Here is a 19,118-nt window from a genome sequence, read left to right on the forward strand (position 1 = left end):
TGTGTGTGTGTGTGTGTGTGTGTGTGTGTGTGTGTGTGTGTGTGTGTGTGTGTGTGTGTGTGTGTGTGTGTGTGTGTGTGTGTGTGTGTGTTTATCAGGGAGGTTTGGGAGCTAAACCCTCCTGAGGTTCAGAACGCAGTACTGCAACACGCAGCATGGGGAAGACAAGGACAACAGCTGGTAAGGCTCAAGGCTCCATCTTACACCCAGGCACCAAGTAGAACACAAGTGTCTTTGTAGGTTTTTTACATACAAGGAACTTTCCTTGTTGTTTCGATGCTGATGCAGTTGCCGTTTTCCCGTCCGCCGCGTTTCGTGTTCATAGCCTCAGGTCAAGTGAGCAAACACAGCGAGAGCAGTACTGTAAATGTGATGCATGCCCTTCCTTTGTAATATCTCTGCCACAGTCAAAGAGAAAGAAAGAATCAAACCTTTGCTTCATTATCACAAAAGCGACAGGTTGGTGACATCCGGCGTTTTCCACCCTGCGTGTGGCCAAGGGACGTCCCAGACAGTGAAACTTTATTTTCCTATTATTATTATTGATGAATCGAAATATCTACAGATCCATTTACACTGCAGAGAAACGCTCTCTCCTACTACCTTCCATATCTGCCCCCTTGTAACAGCAATCCCCCTTAAGGTGCATGGCTTTTAAGGGGATCTGGGGATCTCACTCAAAACACATCCGTGATTAACTGTGATCTCTTGCTGTGACGTAGATGCAAAAAAGAAAAGAGTGTTTTTACATGTCCTCAATGTTTTTCGCTCCGTGTGCTTGGATTATTAAAACAGAGCCAAGTTTTCCGAAACTGTCGCGAAACTGAACTGATGAGTGAAACGGCGGCTGAGAGCAGAGGTGGGGCGAGAGTGGATACAAATCCAGGTGCTCTTAACATGCAGGAAACGTCGGTCCGATCCTGTTTGATTTTGCAAATGCAGATGTTAAAACACTGTCGGAAGGTAGAGACGAAAAACACAGGAAGGAAATAATATAAAAGCAGAGGGGAAGGGGGGCACAAGAGCAGAAACTCAGCAGCAGAGCAAAAGAAAAAAATCAAACAAGGGGAATTTATGAATGATGGAGAACACAGGATTGTTTATGAGTTTGTGTGAGGGCGTTTCTCGTCTCTCTCCTCAGATCTACATCTTTGAGAATAACATCTACTACCAGTCGGATGTGAGGAGCGTCTCCCTGAGAATCACCTCCTCTGGGATGGAGGGAGTCATCTTCAACGGGCTCGCCGACTGGCTGTACGAAGGTGCGTGCTGCCGAAAAGAAATTAGAAAATGAACATATGAGGTATTTAGGCTTAATTTGAATGAAGGCACAAACACAACCAATGCAAATGTTCTCAAATGAATACATGAAACCAGTATAGATGTCATATTTACATCCTGTTTTCCAACTTGATCTTCGACTGCCGCTCTTTATCCTGTGGAAACCTCGGGACCTGGAAGCTTGAAGTGCGTTATCGCTCTGATATGATTTAGCATTTTTGATCTCTCAAAATGCTGTATCTGGATTTACTATGAATTCATTCAGAATTTAAATCCTCACAGGAGTTTGCGGAGGCATGAATGGATATGCACTGTAAATATTGATAACAAGTGAAAAACGTTGCAATATGGTTAATCAAGTATTATAATGTTATAGATATAGAGGACTTTGGATTCATAACCATATGACTATGGCTAGTAAAATGAATGTAGAATTTATGAGTGACGATCATAGTGAAATGTGACGCTGCCACCATTTAAAACAGTATGTAATCAAATGTTGGAGAAGGGTTTTTTTCATTCTATTCTATTAATCTCTTGATGATAATAACTGATAAACAAGTACGTTTCAATCGTGAGTTTCCTCTTCTCCGTCCTGACGCCAGAAAGCAAAAAGAGAAATGTTCCATGGTCTTTGTTGGAGGATGCAGTTCAAGAGAACTACTTAAAATGTTTCAAAGATTTGTCTCCGATATTAACAACTCAGTGGAGCGGACTGGACAAACTCGGCAGAATGGCGATGGAAAATCAACATCAAGCCTCTGCCATCCATTAAGTCGCTGTGTAAACACATTCGGCGAAGAGGTGCAGTTTGCACAGAGAGCGGCACGTGGCAATCACAAATGGAACAGGAATAGAATCATTTCTGCGTGTAGATTCATTGTGAGCTGCTTCTCATGTTTTTTCGCTTTTCGATTTGCATTCACTGGATGTTTTTTTCTTTTTTACAGGGGAGGAAAATGCAGGAAATATTTTCCACCTTTTTGAAAGTCCTCTTTTGTTTTGACCAGTTGCCGCTAGATTAGACGAGACCCAGGCAGAACAATTGACTGTAGGGGCTCATGTGCAAGCAGTTTGCAGTTTTGAAATCAAAATAAATTAGCAACAGACAACAGGACTGAATGTGCAGAATCAAATCAGCGCAGCGGCGATGATTAGAGAACGAAAAATTAAATAAGATGATACATGCTCACCGGAGAGATAGGCAGCCCTATCTTCTGGTCTGGCTTTTGTCATTATCACTTCTGAGCGTTATGGAATCAGAAGGGGAATGCAAAAAAACAATAAAGCACGGAGGCAGAAAATGTTCTTGATTTCTCTCACCAGAGGAGATTCTGCGTTCGCACTTGGCTCACTGGTGGTCGCCGGACGGAGAGCGACTGGCCTTCCTCACCATCGACGACACCCGGGTGCCCAATATGGCTCTGCCCCAGTTCACCGGCAGCACTTACCCCAGAGGACTACAGTACCCATATCCTATGGTGAGCCCCTGGACTGCCTCTAACGCTGCTGCTGCATTGTGGGTCCTTGTGAGATTGTGAGTTGAGGAGAAGGAATATATTTCATATTTTGCCTTGAGCACCCAGAAAACATCCAGTGCTCCTGAAAACAATAGGTCGATTGTTCCTTCAGTCAATAGGATGTAAGATTTTGTACTATATGTTGAGTAGTAAAAGAATATCTTTGGCCTTCGTGTTACACTTTTACACTGTCCCGCCCTACAAAATGTTGGACCTGATCCAAAATGAACCCGTGGAAAACTTGCAAGAACACATACGATATATGAAAAGATTTTTTTTGCTTTTGCTGCATTTGTGTGTTAAAAATGTGTAAAAAAAAAAAAAAGACATGTGGACCCGCTTCCTGAAATTCGACTTTATTCGGTGTGGTGTGATGCGGACGACCGGTTCACTAATGGATCTGTGTCCCATCAAACACCACAAAGCATCCTCATAACTCATGTGACGTCAAGTGTTGACAACAGCACCGCACTTAACAGCTTACAGTGAACAAATTTCAAGGAAAAGTGGACAAACTGTCACTGTTCTCTTCTGTCAGATAGTCTGTCTGCCATGTAAATGTGATAAAAACAAAATGGTAAAAACAGGATAATGTTAACTTTTTACTTCCTCAGGCCGGTCAGACAAACCCTGCGGTCAAGTTATCGGTGGTCAACCTGTTCGGAGCGACACACACTCAGGAACTGCAGCCTCCCGATCAGTTCAGACACAGGTGAAACACAGACACACACACACACACACACACACACACACACACACACACGAAGAAAGATCCCAGGCTGATTTTTCTCCTCCCTGCATCTCCTCTGCAGAGATTTTTACGTCACCATGGTGAAGTGGATCAGCAACACTCACCTCGCCGTGCGGTGGGTCAACCGGCCCCAGAACGTTTCTCTGCTGACGGTGTGCGACGCCACCTTAGGGGTCTGTCTTCAGGTGGGTGCCTCTGAACAAAACAAAAAAAACCTCACCCACATCTGTCATCTGCCATAAAGGTGCAGCTGACAAATGCCTGTGCACAAACAAGAATAATAACCGATGAGGGCCAGAGAGAGGGAGACGAACAAAGATGGGATTTCTCTGTCGAGGCTGCAGAAGCATTGAGGCTCCGGCAGCAGCTTAGTCGATTTAGTAGAAAGTACAAAGAGTAGCAACACAAAGAGGACGTTTCATAGAGAGAAACTGCAACTTCGCAGGATGCCCACTTTTATTTGTCGAACGCTCGTTTGTCAGCAGGATTACGCAAAAAGCACATGAGCCGGTCTGCACCAGACTGTGGAGGGAATGATGGGACATAGTCCAGGGATTTGCTGCAGATCAGGTTAAAGGGGTGGATCCTGGATTTCTTTTTCATCTTTTAGCAAGATCAATTTTTCAGGAAGTGATGTCTGGACCCTGGTGTAAACAATCAGACATAATTATGGTGATAATATCAGTGGGTTTGTACAATTTGGGGCAGATTATTAGACTACTTCCTTCTCCATGTTATCTTTCTGTCATAAGAGCCAGACACACGTCTGTTTGGCCTTGGTAGATGATTTCCATCATTTCCATTATGATCACTTTAGAAAGGCATTTCTTAATGGCCAGTGTGAACTGCGGGAACAATTATTCAACACTTTCAGTGTAAATGCGGTACAGCACAGGCATGTGAGTGTTGTTTTAAGACATACTAGCCCCGCGCATACGCACAGACACACATCAATTTGAAACTGCTCTCCTTTGTATCATTGTGGACAACATTTACCGTACTGTTACCCGTAAAAATCGGTCAGACACTCCTTTGGAAAAAGTAGCTGGATTTCTTCACAGAAAGAATCCCTGAGTCGTTTCTTTAGATTCTCAACGGCGAGTCAGCACCCGCTCAATACATCAATCTTTTCTTTGACTCTGTCTGGGTAACTTCCAGGGAACATTTGCCACGTTGAAAAGTGGATTTAATTTTCTTCCCTCTCATGCAGAGGCACAAGGACTCCTCCGAGACGTGGCTTTCCAGACAGGTAAGCCTGAATACAGACATTTCTCATAACAGCCTTTCACAAGATGCTTCTGTTTTTCCTGTATGGGCAAGACTATCGAAAATTGCCTTGACGTCATGTGTTTGCTTCTGCAGCTGTATGATTTAATATCCTCACGGCAATGTGTGTTCCATTATTGAGGCAGAACGCAGCAGAACTCATTCACGCATAAAGTATGTCACCTCTGAAGCCTTGGGTTTCTCCCTGCAGAGGCAGGAGCCGCTCTTCTCCAAGGACAGGAGCAGGTTTTTGCTCGCGCTGCCCGTGAAACAAGGAGGTCAGGGAGATTTCCACCACATCACAATGTTCACCAAAAAGGTGACTACTCTCCCCCCCCCCCCCCGTCTCTCTTTATCCAAAACTGTCCCTCGTTGCCTTTGACAATTTACCAAGGATAGAGCTACTTTCTTGTGTTTCCGATCCTATCAACCGATTCTCTTTCAGGTGCGAAGCGACCAGGACGAAGTTCGCCACTTAACGTCCGGGGACTGGGAGGTGACAAGAATCGTAGCTTACGATGAAAACGACCAGATTGTGTGAGTTTCCGTTTTAGTTTCTCTCTTTGAATACAAATGAAAACCACTTCAAATGGAGAAGGTGGAATTAATGGAACAAAAGTACAACTCCCAGCGCCACGGCTATTTCTACGTCTGATTCTTTTACCACAATTTACTGCGATGACTGTAATGGATGAAGTATTCAGGTCCTATAAAAGTAGCGGCACTTTTAGTACTTATGGAAAATACCATTACCAGTAAAAGTTCTTCAGTGAAAATTTGAAGTATACATGAGAATGAATAAATATCAGAAGACCCGCAGACACGACTCGGGGCAGAAAAATACTTAATATCAGAAACAGAAATACTCAACACACTGTTCTCCTGTATTCTCTGTTTGATCTTTCATGCTCAAATGAATGAGGATGTTTTTTTTCTCCTGCCACGACAACTAATCCTTCAACGTGCTCTCTGAGGTGCAGGGTTTGTGCTTTGGGCAGCGACGATATGCCAAGGCTTGTGAAGGCGGATGCATAATGGATCCATGACCTTGTCCTACTTTAGTTCTGCTCTGCTTCTCTCAACGCAGATACTTCCTGAGCACGGAGGACTCTGCACAACAGAGACATTTATACAGGTAAGAGACACCAGCTGCTTTTATGTATTAACAGTATTCATCCATTCTTTGCCCCCGTCCTTTATTGTGTGTGACGCACACAAGCGGTAAAAAAATTTGCCTCCTCCCTCTGACAGCGTGTCCACCCTCGGCCTGTTTCCACGGCGATGTCTCACCTGCGGACTGAAGGAGGAGTGCACGTTTTACGATGCCGACGTCCGCCCCGATGCGCAGCATGCCATCCTGCACTGTAAAGGTCAGCGAGAGTCAAAGCTTAAAATACACTCATCTTAGACTTGGCGGCTCCACTTTGTTCCTCTCATGTGTTAAAATAACCACAGAGTCGCTGAACAATGCATATCCTGCGCACGTGTTGTATGTACAGTAGGCATCAATATATACACTATATACCTTACATTTGTTGCGCTACAGTTTCATAACATCAAAATTATTTGTACAGAACAAAAAAGGTTTCTTACTCGGCGTGTTGCGTTATGGCTTTGTCGTAGAGCTGTGTGCAGCGCTCTTTGCACCATCTGTCGTCAGTGCTCCCTCACTCTCGCGCTCCCTTTCTCTCACACAAATACATTGACCATCGGCAGCACCGGGAAAAATACTGCCGCTTCCTGATGTCCCGTTAAAACAGCCATAACGTTTTTATTATCCTAGGGCAGGATTCAGCATAAACTTCGTAGATCCCGCCTTTGCTGTGCATGTGCACTGTGCGAGACAAGCGTACAATACTCTGCAGCAGGGGGACACGAGAAGACGATGAGATGCACAAACAGGAGACTTTTCCGTGATGACATCACTGACTAGAAAATCCTCACTCCTTCATCCTTCAATGCTCAAATGCATTATTGACAACTTCTTGCAAGTCATCTGAGTCAAGATTGTCAGTTTTGCAGAGGAAAATACTTCAAATCCCTCTTAAACGTGATGCTAACAACTCACTGTCTCAGTGTTCAAAGACAAATATTCACAGGAGGTTATTTTTCTTTTCCTATTGCACCCTTCAACATCGATTCAATTGTCTGTTGCATAAGACACAAAATGGGACTCAGACAAGATATGTAGGAAAAACAACACCACAAGTTTGAAATTGAAAAGTTGTAGCAGACCTCAGGTTTTCTGATACGCGATGCACAAAAATCTGTTTCCTTTTTTTGGAACAGAAGGTTATAAGTAAGTCAGAAATCCTTTGCAACTTATTGCTTTTCCTTTTTGAATTCCTCTCCCTACTTTTATTGATGCCATGACGACATTTGAGACATTTTTCAGGTTATCGTTTTTAATCTGTTTACACACACACAACCCGTAGGAAGAGGGGTATCCATCATGTGCTCCTGTTGCATTCATAAACTGTCAATAAAAAGAAAAAAAATGAAAAAAATAATATTCCCTTGCAGGCCCTGGAGTTCCAGCTGTGCTGCTTCTGAGTTTTGATGACGCAGACAGTGAGTAGATCTCTATTACATTTAATATATGAAAGCAGTTTGTGTGTGGGCAGATGTGCTTTTTCTCACCTCTGCTCTGAAATGGAAAAAAAAACAACGTTTGCAGCAATTAAGTGGCATCATCAGATATGTATGAAAGAATTTGCAGCTGCTGGATTTGATCTCGTGCCAGACTGCACTGGTAATTTGTTATGTTTCACAGTGTTTAATGTTTTTTTTCATCGCACTTTAAATGGCCACGATTCATCTCATCTCCATAAAATAATTTCTCAGCCCCTCGTGTGCATGCGTGCGGACAGAAAGGAAAATACATATGCAAATGTCTAAGTGCTGATTCATTTGACCAAATATATATTAACCCTTTGCCCCTCTCAGGAATCCTAAGCAACAAGGTATATTTTTTTTAATGGCACATTCATCCGATCTGCCATCTGCATTAGTTGGTGGTTATGAAACAAAAATGCAGCAATGTACTTCCGTTGCCGTTGCTGCTGGATTGAAGCGCTGAATATTTCATGTGAACTTTTGTCTATTTTGTCTTTATTTCTGCATGACCTCACAGTTCACCCTCTCCGCCAAGAGGACACATGAATGTGTGAGAGGAAATATCAACTCCTCGGCTGCTCAGATCGGCCGCACGCGCCAGGGCATTTTTACTTGCGAAGGCAGGACAGGTTAAGGTCATTTTAGGTGGAATGAGTGGAAAAATAGGATGTAAAGGTACAGGGAAAATTGACTGCAGTGCCCCCTGGTGTGTGGATGCCGGCATATTCACTTTGTTTCCACGCGAAACTACTGTAGAATGTCGCTCAGTCGAGCACATTCCTCATACCACAGTCCCCTTATGAAACCACATCAATACGCATTTTTTTGACGATGCATTGTTCCCTTTAAATTGATGAAAGTGTTGAAAAGTTCCTGGATTCGCCCCTTTGACCATATCTTAATTAACCAAAACTGATAGCGGTTTCATACAAATGCAGGTCTCAGAATTATGAGAAACTTATAAGTGAAATTAGAAGTTTGCTGTCATTTTGTAGTATCTTCCAACACACTGCATTTATATTTATAAAAAAATATATATATTGTTTTCTTTCACCACCAGCACCACCAAAAAATATTAATGCTGTAGATTCTTTTATTATTCATTGTTAACAGCAACTGATATTATTTCCGAGACCATCAACACAATTGATGTCTCACAAATATTTCCTTTTCCCCGTACCTTGAAAGAAGCGACTCGCGTTTACTTAATTGCGACTCCTCTTGTTCCTTTCAGTCTAATGACTTTATTAATAGTAACGATTCGTCTCTTCACAGCGTACTTCGTCTTGGAGAACAACCTGCCTCTGCGGACCGCGCTGGAGAACAAGAGGACGGCTCAGAGTGATATCCGGATCATCGCCAGTGACAACTTTGGTACAGAAAAATGAAATGCACTTAACGTCTGCGCTCGTATGTGATGCTCATGAGATCATGGAGCTACGTTGCTCGCAGGGCGAATGGCATGTGCGTTATATCCGGTATGTTTGCTCTTTCTCTCTCCCTCTCTCTCTTTCCTTCAGCTAATGTTTCTGCCTCCTCTCTCTGCTGCAGAGCTGCCTCTGAAGCTCATCTATCCTCCCGACTTCTCCGAGTCCTACATCTACGGCCTCCTCCTTATTGTGTAAGCCTGTGTCCGCTTTGATCACATTCCCATTCTTTCCCATTTTCACTCCTTTGTTTTTTAATGCACACGCACCCCTTTCCTTCTCTTTCTGTGTTCTTTGAGGTCAATCTTTGCGAGACTGTAAAAACGAGAACGTTGGCACCTTAGCATTTCATATGAAATATACATGAGGCCTGTGACCGACGCCGTCCACATGCTCGAGTGCCCTTTGGCTGTGAAGTTGTCTCGCATGGATGCGGTGAAGAGGAATCTTTTTGCTGCCGCGGCAGGAAAATGTACATTTTGGATGAAAGTGTGAGTCTGCAAAAATCCCCGAAAACTCTGAAAGTCAAAGAGTGGAGGCTCTGACAGCTGCCCACGATCCGACAGAACACTCTGCTCCTGAAGTTCCTGAAACGGCTTGTCAGTAGTTCGGCCGACGCTCCGTAAGATGGTCCTTCCACCAAGTTTCGAGGAAATCCGTCCAGTTGCTTTTCGTGAAATCCTGCTGACAAACAAACCAACCGACCAACAAACAAACTAGAGCGGCGCTCTTTGGCGTGGCTCCTGGAGGAAGCGCTAAATATTTCATTTGAACTTTCTTGTCTACGTTGCCTTTGGTTGTGCACGACCTCACAGTTCACGCTCCCCGACCAAGAGGACGCGTGAATGTATGAGAGGAGATATCAACTTCTATCCGATATTTATTAAATAACAACTAACGAACAGTTGTCAAATGTGAATATCTCGGTGTGTTCTGACAGTGGCAGTTCCCTGGGCGATCAGACGGTGACGGAGGAGTTCAGGTTGGACTGGGACTGGGTGTTGGTGGGATCGGAGCAGGTCATCGTGGCGCGACTCGACGGCAGGGGTTCGGGGTTCAGAGGTCAAAGGTGTCGTACATCCTTGTGGATATTTAATAGCAAAAGCACATTGACTCCCTCTCTCTCTCTCTCTCTCTCTCTGGATCAGACTTTGTACTAATCATTTCTTTGCAACAGGGTTTTGCAGCAGGTCCATCTGAGGCTCGGCACCGTGGACGCAGAGGACCAGATCGCTGCTCTTGAGTACGTAACAGGTGCCGCTGTCGAAATTTTTCGTTTCTGTACAGATGACAATGTCTGCATCATTAGAATTTCAGAGACGCCCCCTTTGAAATTGTTTTGAAGATCAAAAATGAAGATGGGGGAAAAAAAGTTATTGTATGTATTTTCTTCAAGTGGAATCAAATGTTCATTCCCTTCGCCTGCTGTGTGAATGAAACTGAACACACTTGGTTGGTTTAACGGATTTCAAGAAAACCCCGAAAGACACTTTTCACTATTGCCTTCCGTTTCATGGGCCAAACGATTAGCTGATGATTGATTGTTAATTGCAGCCTCGGTGCCCATGTCCAGTATTTCAGGGCGAAGAGTGGTGGTGTCTGCGTTTCAGAACAGAACAGACGGATAGATTGCGATTCGGCGGGGAGGTTAAGGGTTAACTCATGAATGTTAACAAGCTTGTCGAGTCGGTGTTTTAAAAGGTTTGGAAAACACGACCGAAGCAAAACAAGCTTTATGACTGTGCCGCCTTTTTATCTGCTTATTTTTTGTTTCATGAATATCCTTATACTTTTCGATTTTATCAAGCTAATGCAAGGTATGTAGAAAGATTTATATATACATATATTCGGCTGCTCTCTCATCCCTCGCCCCTGTGTTCTCCAGATACCTGGTGAAGCTGCCGTTCGTTGACCGCACTCGCGTCGGAGTCTTCGGAGAGGTTCGTCTCTGGCCGAAAAAAAGCACTAAAATTAAATCAGTCATGAGAAATGACCCTCTGTAAGAAAACCGCGCTCATTGTGTCTGCATCAGGACTACGGCGGGTTCCTCGCGCTCACGATGCTGAAGTCGACGGAGAGGCTGGTCCGGTGCGCTGCGGCTCAGGCTCCCGTCACCGACTGGTCCATGTACGGTGAGCGGAAAAAAAAGAAGAATTATTAAAAACACACTTGTTTAATGCACGCCGCAGGGACATGGCGAGGTTTATTACCTCTGCCGCCGCCGCCGCTGCAGTCATGTCTTTCCTGGCGACGTCCTTGTCCTGGGTGGTGTGACTTTAATTATCCTCAGGATCTGTGTACGGGAATTCAGCGCTTATTGAATATTTTGGGATGAAAAGATTTTATTTCTAGCACCGCCGTTGGGGCAGAGCTGTAGCTGGAGAGCAACTGCCGTGTGCGATGAGAAATTAATAGACAAGTGTGTGTGAAAAATCCTCTAAAGCAGAATTTTTCAGCCACTTTTGAAGCTGAAAACAAACATTTTAAACGCCACGCGCACAGTTAAACATGTACAGTAAAAATCTGTCCATTTGCGTTGCTCCAGCAATTGTTTTCTTCCCTAAAGCATTGCTACTTATTTCTTATCCTACTTCAAATAACCCCTTTTTGCTTTTCTGCTCTTTGTCCGTCAGCCTCAGCGTTTTCTGAGAGATACCTCGGCTCACCTTCGACGGAGGAGAACAGATACCAAGTGAGCTGCTTCCACTCGTCATCCGTCCGTCGCTGAGCTTGTTTTTTTAAAATATTTTTCACGTGCCATAGCTTATATTTTTTCCAATGAACTCAAGCAAAAAGCTCTGAGTAGGTTGCCGAGTGTTTGCAGAAACAGGAGTTTAACAGACGGGGTCCACCCCGTTCGGGAAAGGTTTGCCAAATCCGACGCACCGCACATGATGTTGTTTGAAAGAAATCCAGCTTGTCTTCTCCAAATGAAAATGTTTAAAGATTAATTCAAATTTCTAAAATAATTGTAAGGAAGCAGCAAATTCTCCAAAATGAGAAACTGGAAAAAAATGATTCAGCTGCCAAACTAACCCTTTCTAGTTTGACTTATTGGTAGGTAACTATTTTAGTGTCAGTAAAAGCGGTATAGAAAAAAGAACATGTATATCTCCATTAAAAGTATGCTGCATGAGCTATTACCAGTCCCTGTTTGCAGTTTACTCACTGTCGTACAGACGAGTCTCACGGGATCACTTAAGATACTAAAGTAAACTTGATAGAAACGTGATAATTCTCAGGTAAGTTCTGGATTTACAAGGAGCTCCCCCCCTTATGAATTGGATTTATGGACATTTAATCACAGTGGACACTGTAGATAATTATATCGCCAGGAACTGTGAGTCACAGCGAATCTAAAGACACGAGCTGTGTCACGTCTGTGAGTTCTAATTTAACAGAGTTATGACTCTGAGAATGAGGATGATTTTGGTTTTTTTCAATGCAAATTCTGGCGACAGGGTGTGTTAAGTATCCTCTATATGTTTCTAAATGAGTCTTACCTGCTGTAATGTTTTGGTAAGACATTAATCGGAAAAGTAATTTTCCAGAAGTTCACTGACATTTGCAACTTTTAGGCTAAGAGTCTACAGGGCAGTGTAGATGTGTCGCAGTCTTTGCAGGGTGACTCAATGTCATTATAGCGACAGGGCTTTCTTTCTTTTTTTGGGGGGCAAAGCGGGGGTCACACATTTTTGTAATCTGGGCCACTCGGTCCTTGATGCAAATATGCCCCGCTTTCGCCTTCTGCTAAAGACAAAGAACAAAATGTGGCCGCCGGGCGACACGGGCAACGATCCAAATCTCGTCTGAGGAAAACACACAAATGTGGAAAAAGTAGGAAAAATGCCACAGGTGCAGGCTAGAAAACAAAAAGATAACAGTTGTCCTCCATGTGAAGGTTGCAGCCCGAGTGTGTTTTTCTTCCCATGTGGGCCGCCGTGGCCTATAACTGGGCCAGAGGACGGCTATTTTTGTGACTCTCGCAGTTGGTGGCAGGGGGGTCGGAAGGGGCCGGGGGGGGGGGGGGGGGGGGGGGGGTCCCGCTTCCAATGACATCCACAGACGGGAGATGTGGCACAGATCTGATCAGGCGATAACTGGCGCGCCATCGTCACTCATGCTGTCCCCGGAGACGGCAGAGGAAGAAACGAGTTATGAAAGTGCGTGGGTGTCGATGTTTGAGTCCCTGCTGGGGAGAAACTGAAAACGGAGAGATAATCCTCCTGACTGAATCAATAAATCTGCACTCTGGCGTCTGCGTTTATAGAAGCTGGATTTTAATTTTACATTCCAATATCCAGCGACATCAAACCGGTCGCCAAGTGATCGAGACAAGTGACCTGTGTGATTGTTTAATCATGGTAACGATACGATTACACGCATGTTCACTCTGTATTACTGTATTGTGTCAAAAATTCTATTCATATTTATATTTCACCATAAAAAAGAGATAATAATCCAACTTAATATCACACAACTTGATTTTGTTCCTTTCCCTACGTCATTAATCATCTCACAACCCATCCTTTTTGTTTGCAATGTATAAGATGGTTAAAACCAGCGGCTTTCACATTGATGCATCTGTATTAACAATTTAATAATGTTGAATGTATTAATATACCAGCCTCACAGACCCGTGTACTTGAAAACTTTAATGTTGCCGATCTTCGTAGGATGTTGAACGACTTATTTCCTTATATTCCAATCCATTGGTACTTTCCCCTGACTTCTTCAGTTGTCATGCTCTTTCTGCTCTTGAAATTTAAAATCAGCCTTTAGTGTTGTTCATGAGTTAAATTAGTGATTTGTCTTGATCTGTGCGTCCAGGCGTCCAGAGTCCCGGGCACCATGAAGGGTCTGCAGGGAGGAACTCTGTTCCTGGCTCACGGCACTGCCGACGGTACGAAGTCTTTACTCTTATTTTCCTCACTCCTGTTTCCTTTTCGTTGCCACTCCGCGATGCGTCTCGACCTTTTCTCCAGCAGTGGAATCAACCCCCGCCCCCCAGCCGACACTTAATTGCGTGTCTTGTTTTTTTTCCTCCACAGCGAACGTTCACTTCCAGCACTCGGCGGAGCTCATCAAGCACTTCATAAAGATCGGAGCCAACTACTCAATGCAGGTAAATACTGCGTGCTCGGCGAAGGCATACATCTAATATTTCAAAATACAATAACTGCTGCAGAACTTTACCGTCCAGTATCATAAACTGTACGTCCAACCCTCCCCCAAAACGTCACTGGAAAAACACTATTTTTGAGACAATCTTAGCAAGTAACGCCTTCCCCTTTAAATTACCCTCAAAGGAATAGTTCCACATTTTGGAAAACGGGTTTCTCGATAAGCCCTCAAACTTCTGCTTTAACTCTTGGCAAGAAAGTGAATAAGCGTAATACCCAAAATGTTTGACTGTAAATGAACTTGTTCCTCACAACATGCTGCTATTCAATAGGAGGTTGTTCCAAAATCTTAATCCAACCTGTGTAATTTTCACACAGTGTATAATGTTAACAATCCATAACTCTCTGTTTTCACTGCTGCACCACTTAGTCGAATGGAGTATTTTTGTCGAAAAGCAGACTAATCTGTTTTGAGAAAAACATTTTTTGAAATTGCACACGTCTGAAAAAAAATATACAGTTTCTGACTAATCCAGTTTGAATAATGAAGTGTTGTAATGACGTTATCGCTGTGATCCCGTTCACCTGATTTTCACAGGGTTTCTCTTCACCCAAAGGCCGAAGACATTCCTCTTTACTGAAAACGAGGCTCGCTTGTCTCGGCGAATAAAAAAAAAAAGTTGATATTTAGAAACGCTTCTCTCGCATGAGCAAAGAATCTCAGAGAAAGAACTGATTTTGACAAAGGAAATCTCCACTCTGGCGCTTTTGGAAGTTGAAGCTCGCGTGCGGAATTATTATACGTTTTTCTGTTGTCTTAATCGTAATTGCAGACCGTGTGTGCTTTTTTCGATCTTGTTTGCTCATTCGTCTCCCGTTCTCCACTTCAGATTTACCCAGACGAGGGCCACTTCCTGTCGAAACGCAGCCGGATCCAGCTGACTCAATCCCTGATTGGTTATTTCAGAGGCTGTCTGCTCGACGCGTCATCGTTACTCGACCAACAGCGGGACGACGAGTGAGAGGGTTACTACTGGGCCGTGTTTGACTACTGTGTGTGTGTGTGTGTGTGTGTGTGTGTGTGTGTGTGTGTGTGTCAGCTTGTATGTTTGTGAGCGTTTGTGACCCCTGGCAGACTGATTTGAGTGTGTGTATGTGCGCGCGTGTTTTATACCCGTAGCACAATATTTGACTAAACAAGCTTCTTCTCAACATATCGGACTAGTTTCCATCGTTGGTCACCTCTGTAGCATCAACAGTCCGCTGTAATGTTTTTGTGTGTCGACGACATATTTAAGGAGGAGGCGGTAAAAACCCATTAGCAGCGTCTGCACAAAGTTTTGCGACATAAGTCATAGAGTGACGGTAGCTTTTTTTTGATGAAGGGGAAAAAGGGTGCGATTAAGCAAGTGAGGTCATCCTGGTTGTAGTCGGTGTAAAAGACCCTGTACAACCTGGTTTCAAATCTTCATAAAATAAATATGAATGAATCAGTTCGCAAAAATCTAACTGAACTAAATTATTCAATCAACTTTTGTGCAATTCCTAGTGTTGGACAGACGAATGACAAATGGAAACGGCAAAACAAGGTGAAAAAAATGAAAACATGAATAAAATTGATAAAATCGGGTATATAGAAAATGTGTGTGCACGCGCGTGTCTGCATCACAAAACTCATTTCACAAACTTGAGTGAGACGCTGGCTGCCTCTGTCGACTGTTCGGCACCCACAGAAAACACAAGTCAGCCTTCGCCGTATGAAGATGTTCAGTTGACGGGTTGAAAGCGCCACTGTCACTGTGGGTTATATATTTATCTATCTTTGCCTAGTATTAAATGGAATTTCCCCCCCCCCCCCCTCAGCCGATTACATCGATCGCAAGCTCTCCGAGTATTATAAATGTGTGCTTTGATGCAAATTGCACCAATCCGGTCTGTCGGTGGGTCGTGAGTCGTTTTTCAAAATGCACAGGCGTCATCCATTAGAAACACTTCGGCCCTTTCAAAAACCTTGTGTTTGTTTTTGAGACTGGGAAGAATTGGGAGATTTTCGTGGCTTGTATTTACTCTTACAGTACGACACCTTCATCTCCTCTTCTCTATCAATTTCTCCATAAATTTTGCTGACAGTAAAAGCGGACGTGTCAGTCTGTAGAGTTACTGTATCCGTCCTTTAGACAGCAACAGATGTACAGAGCTTAACATTATCACCTTTTTACACTGTCTCGCTCGGATTCATTTATTTATTTTTTTATGTATTTATTTCTTAAAGTTGATATTTATTGTTTCACGAAATGTAATTTTTTTTTATAACTTTAAACAAACTTTTTTGTGAGGATTTAAGGGGGCAGTAAGTTGCGTTATCGTTGCGGACGGAGGCGGACGTGTCTCCCTCGCTCTCGTAGTTTTCCTGATGATTTTCTCAGTAAAATCTTTCTACACCTTGAGAAAAAATCGGAGCTGAAAGAAAGAAAAAAAAAAACTGTTGAAACCCCTCATCTGAGTTTGACTTCAGGTGCCGCCCCGGGTCTTGCCTGATAGGAATACCTGCAGACACTGCACAATGAAATGAATTAAATCTATATTAAATTTACTTTTTTGACCGTGAACATTGGTCGAAAATGTGAGACTTGAGCGTATAGTTTTCTTTGTAGGAATATCAGGAAAGGGAATGAAGGCCTCAATATGAAGGATTACAGTGGTGTTTTTTTTATACTGCAGTTATTAGGAAAAGCACACTTTTTAGTTACATTTATTTATTTAAAAACTGTTAACAGCTAAACCAATGTCCCTGTGGTATTGCACATTTGCCACTAGATATTCATAAAACTTCCACGCAGTATAAAAACTGCGGTGGTGGAAAAACAAATCTGCAGCAGATGACATGGTTGTACACAACTTATGATTTATAATAGACAATTTAAGATGGAAGTGATTTTATTCGTTCTTACTGCTCTGCAAATTTTTTAAATCACCGAATGTCCCTTAAATACTCACTGTATCTGGTAATATTAATTTTTTTTGGAGGTGGGGGCTGATTTATTTCAAGTGCAACTGCTCATCTCTTTCTAGCTGCTCAGGATGTTTTCTTCTGTGCCGTAACAAACAGTTTTGGAACCGCGCCCCCGGGTTTTACAGTGTTTGTCCGTAACGCGTCGCACTAAAAGGCGGCACGGAGCCCGAGAGCGCTCCCTCGCCGTGATTTATGAGCACGAGAGTGATTCAGATGATTACTGTCGGCCGCTCACGAGTGCCATTAATCACCGTGACGCGTGTCCTCTGTGCAGTCGTGGCTTTTAGACAAGAGGGGACAACTTGTTGGGTTTAATTCCCCAAAACTGCTATTAGCAAAAAATACAAAAAAAACCATGAGAAAACTGAAGTTACAAGAGTCGGTACGGTCTGTGGTGAGGCTGGGCAGTAGGCAGGCTACCAATCGGTTGCCATAGCAACGTCTTTGGTATCCTGGATACAGCTATTCGCTCATATTTCACGCACACACACGTGCGTGTGTCCGTGCGTGTATTTGTGTGTGTGTGTGTGTGTGTGTGTATGTGTGCTTGTGCGTGCATGCGTGCGTGTGTGTGTGCGCGTGCGTGCGTGCGTCTTGGGCCCAGCCAAGTGCTGATGCAACATCATCCTACATGTGTCAGCTTCGAGACCAGCCTGCAGCCGTCCTCCCCGCTGACGCCACACTGACGTCCACTTTAGAGTAAGAGTACGTGAAGTCATGGTTATTGTCTCTGTTGGGATTTGTACTGTGAGTTTGACTTGATTTCCTTCTCTGGGGGGTGGGGGGGGGTTTATTGTGAATGTGGGGCGAATCTAGAAGAGCTTACTGTATTTTTTTGGCTGTTTTAATATTAAAGAGCGATGAAGGAGCCATGCTTGGGGTCTTGTTTTGTGGTCGAGGACTTTAAAAGCCTTACATTCGTCCTGGAGAATCACAGTGCATCTTTTTCTTCCTGCCTGAAAAAACCCAAAATGTAACATTTTGAGAGTAGGTCTAAATCTTCTGATTATCTGATGCACAAATATGGAACGTTGACGTTGATTGATTGAACTGAAAGGATCACAGCTTTTGTTGTGCAAAACAAAAATGGTATGAAATGTTGTTGGCCATTCAAATAAATACAAAAATCATTTAATTTGACAGCGTTTTTTTGAAAATTCTCTCGGCACCTGCGACTCTGACTGACTTTGAGCGACATGCTAAAACCTTAAATGTAGCTAAAACAAAAACCACTGAAACAAAAACAGTCAAAGAAAATTAGAGTTTTAAAGAATATCGATACCGGGAATAGAAAAATGATGGAGAGTCACAATCTTAACGTTTTCATATTTCTTTCGGTCAACCCCAACCACCTTTTTTTTCCCTTTGTCCTGCCGAGGAAGTGCATGTGTGGCTGTGTGCGAAAATGCCACAGTCACACCGAGAAGGGGAGTGCGATTGAAGAGCTCGGCGTTCTTTATGAAATACAGTACAGGAGAAAGAGAACACTTGTCTCCGTCCTGCGTGACCTTTCTAAATCCTCCTCGCCCGCGCCGCTCACGCTGAGCTTTAATTACATCAAAGCAATTACAGAGGCAATATGAAGGCCCCGTCCACCGAGGAGAAGAAAAAAACATCCAAGAGCAACTTCAGAGAAACTTCGTGAGTTAAGAGCCTGAACTGGGAAATAAGTCTGTCTCTGGTGGTTCTGCTCAGGAAATCTACAAAGAGGAAAAAAAGAAGAAAAAGGCTTTTTGTACATTTTCTACTGTTACGAAAGAGAAGTCTGCCTTAATTTGGAACGAGCTTTAAGTTCAAACCAATGGACCTCGATCTGCAGCACAGGACCTTTCACACTGTGTTGCCGCAAAGATGGAGGCGGTCTGCTGTGTGAGACATCATTTAGTATTCAAGGACATCCTTGCGGGACAGCAGGTCCTGGGCATTTTACATCTGACGGCAGTTGTTTTGTCATTTTGTAACTTCTTGCCCTTGTTTAACAACTCATCAAGGTCATTTTGCATCGTATGGTGGTTCGCTCTGTGCCTCCCTGTGGTCACTTTGCATGTTTTTTGTTGTTGCGTGGTGTCTCTTGTCACTAAAATTTCTTTTTGAGGTCATTGTGCATCCCTTCCTGATCAT

At 43.5% G+C, this 19,118-nt stretch overlaps 1 protein-coding gene across 3 annotated transcripts in view; it reads left to right on the plus strand.

The window, feature by feature from the left end:
* Positions 1 to 18,132, plus strand: part of LOC118312341 (inactive dipeptidyl peptidase 10-like) — a 51,015-nt gene extending 32,883 nt beyond the window's left edge. For all 3 annotated transcript variants that reach the window (XM_035636866.2, XM_035636872.2, XM_035636879.2), the window contains exons 7-27: positions 99 to 180; positions 1,142 to 1,262; positions 2,608 to 2,762; positions 3,416 to 3,513; positions 3,614 to 3,737; positions 4,763 to 4,801; positions 5,030 to 5,137; positions 5,264 to 5,355; positions 5,906 to 5,953; positions 6,070 to 6,188; positions 7,342 to 7,389; positions 8,710 to 8,808; positions 8,986 to 9,055; positions 9,802 to 9,930; positions 10,039 to 10,104; positions 10,747 to 10,801; positions 10,894 to 10,993; positions 11,495 to 11,553; positions 13,692 to 13,764; positions 13,913 to 13,986; positions 14,875 to 18,132. In XM_035636866.2, the coding sequence (XP_035492759.2) occupies positions 99 to 180; positions 1,142 to 1,262; positions 2,608 to 2,762; positions 3,416 to 3,513; positions 3,614 to 3,737; positions 4,763 to 4,801; positions 5,030 to 5,137; positions 5,264 to 5,355; positions 5,906 to 5,953; positions 6,070 to 6,188; positions 7,342 to 7,389; positions 8,710 to 8,808; positions 8,986 to 9,055; positions 9,802 to 9,930; positions 10,039 to 10,104; positions 10,747 to 10,801; positions 10,894 to 10,993; positions 11,495 to 11,553; positions 13,692 to 13,764; positions 13,913 to 13,986; positions 14,875 to 15,006 (1,891 nt within the window). In that variant the 3' untranslated portion in view covers positions 15,007 to 18,132. The remainder of the gene's footprint in view (positions 1 to 98; positions 181 to 1,141; positions 1,263 to 2,607; positions 2,763 to 3,415; positions 3,514 to 3,613; positions 3,738 to 4,762; positions 4,802 to 5,029; positions 5,138 to 5,263; positions 5,356 to 5,905; positions 5,954 to 6,069; positions 6,189 to 7,341; positions 7,390 to 8,709; positions 8,809 to 8,985; positions 9,056 to 9,801; positions 9,931 to 10,038; positions 10,105 to 10,746; positions 10,802 to 10,893; positions 10,994 to 11,494; positions 11,554 to 13,691; positions 13,765 to 13,912; positions 13,987 to 14,874) is intronic.
* The last annotated feature ends 986 nt before the right edge of the window (positions 18,133 to 19,118 follow it).

The sequence above is a fragment of the Scophthalmus maximus genome, chromosome 1 (assembly GCF_022379125.1).
Source record: "Scophthalmus maximus strain ysfricsl-2021 chromosome 1, ASM2237912v1, whole genome shotgun sequence".
Lineage (NCBI taxonomy): Eukaryota > Metazoa > Chordata > Actinopteri > Pleuronectiformes > Scophthalmidae > Scophthalmus > Scophthalmus maximus.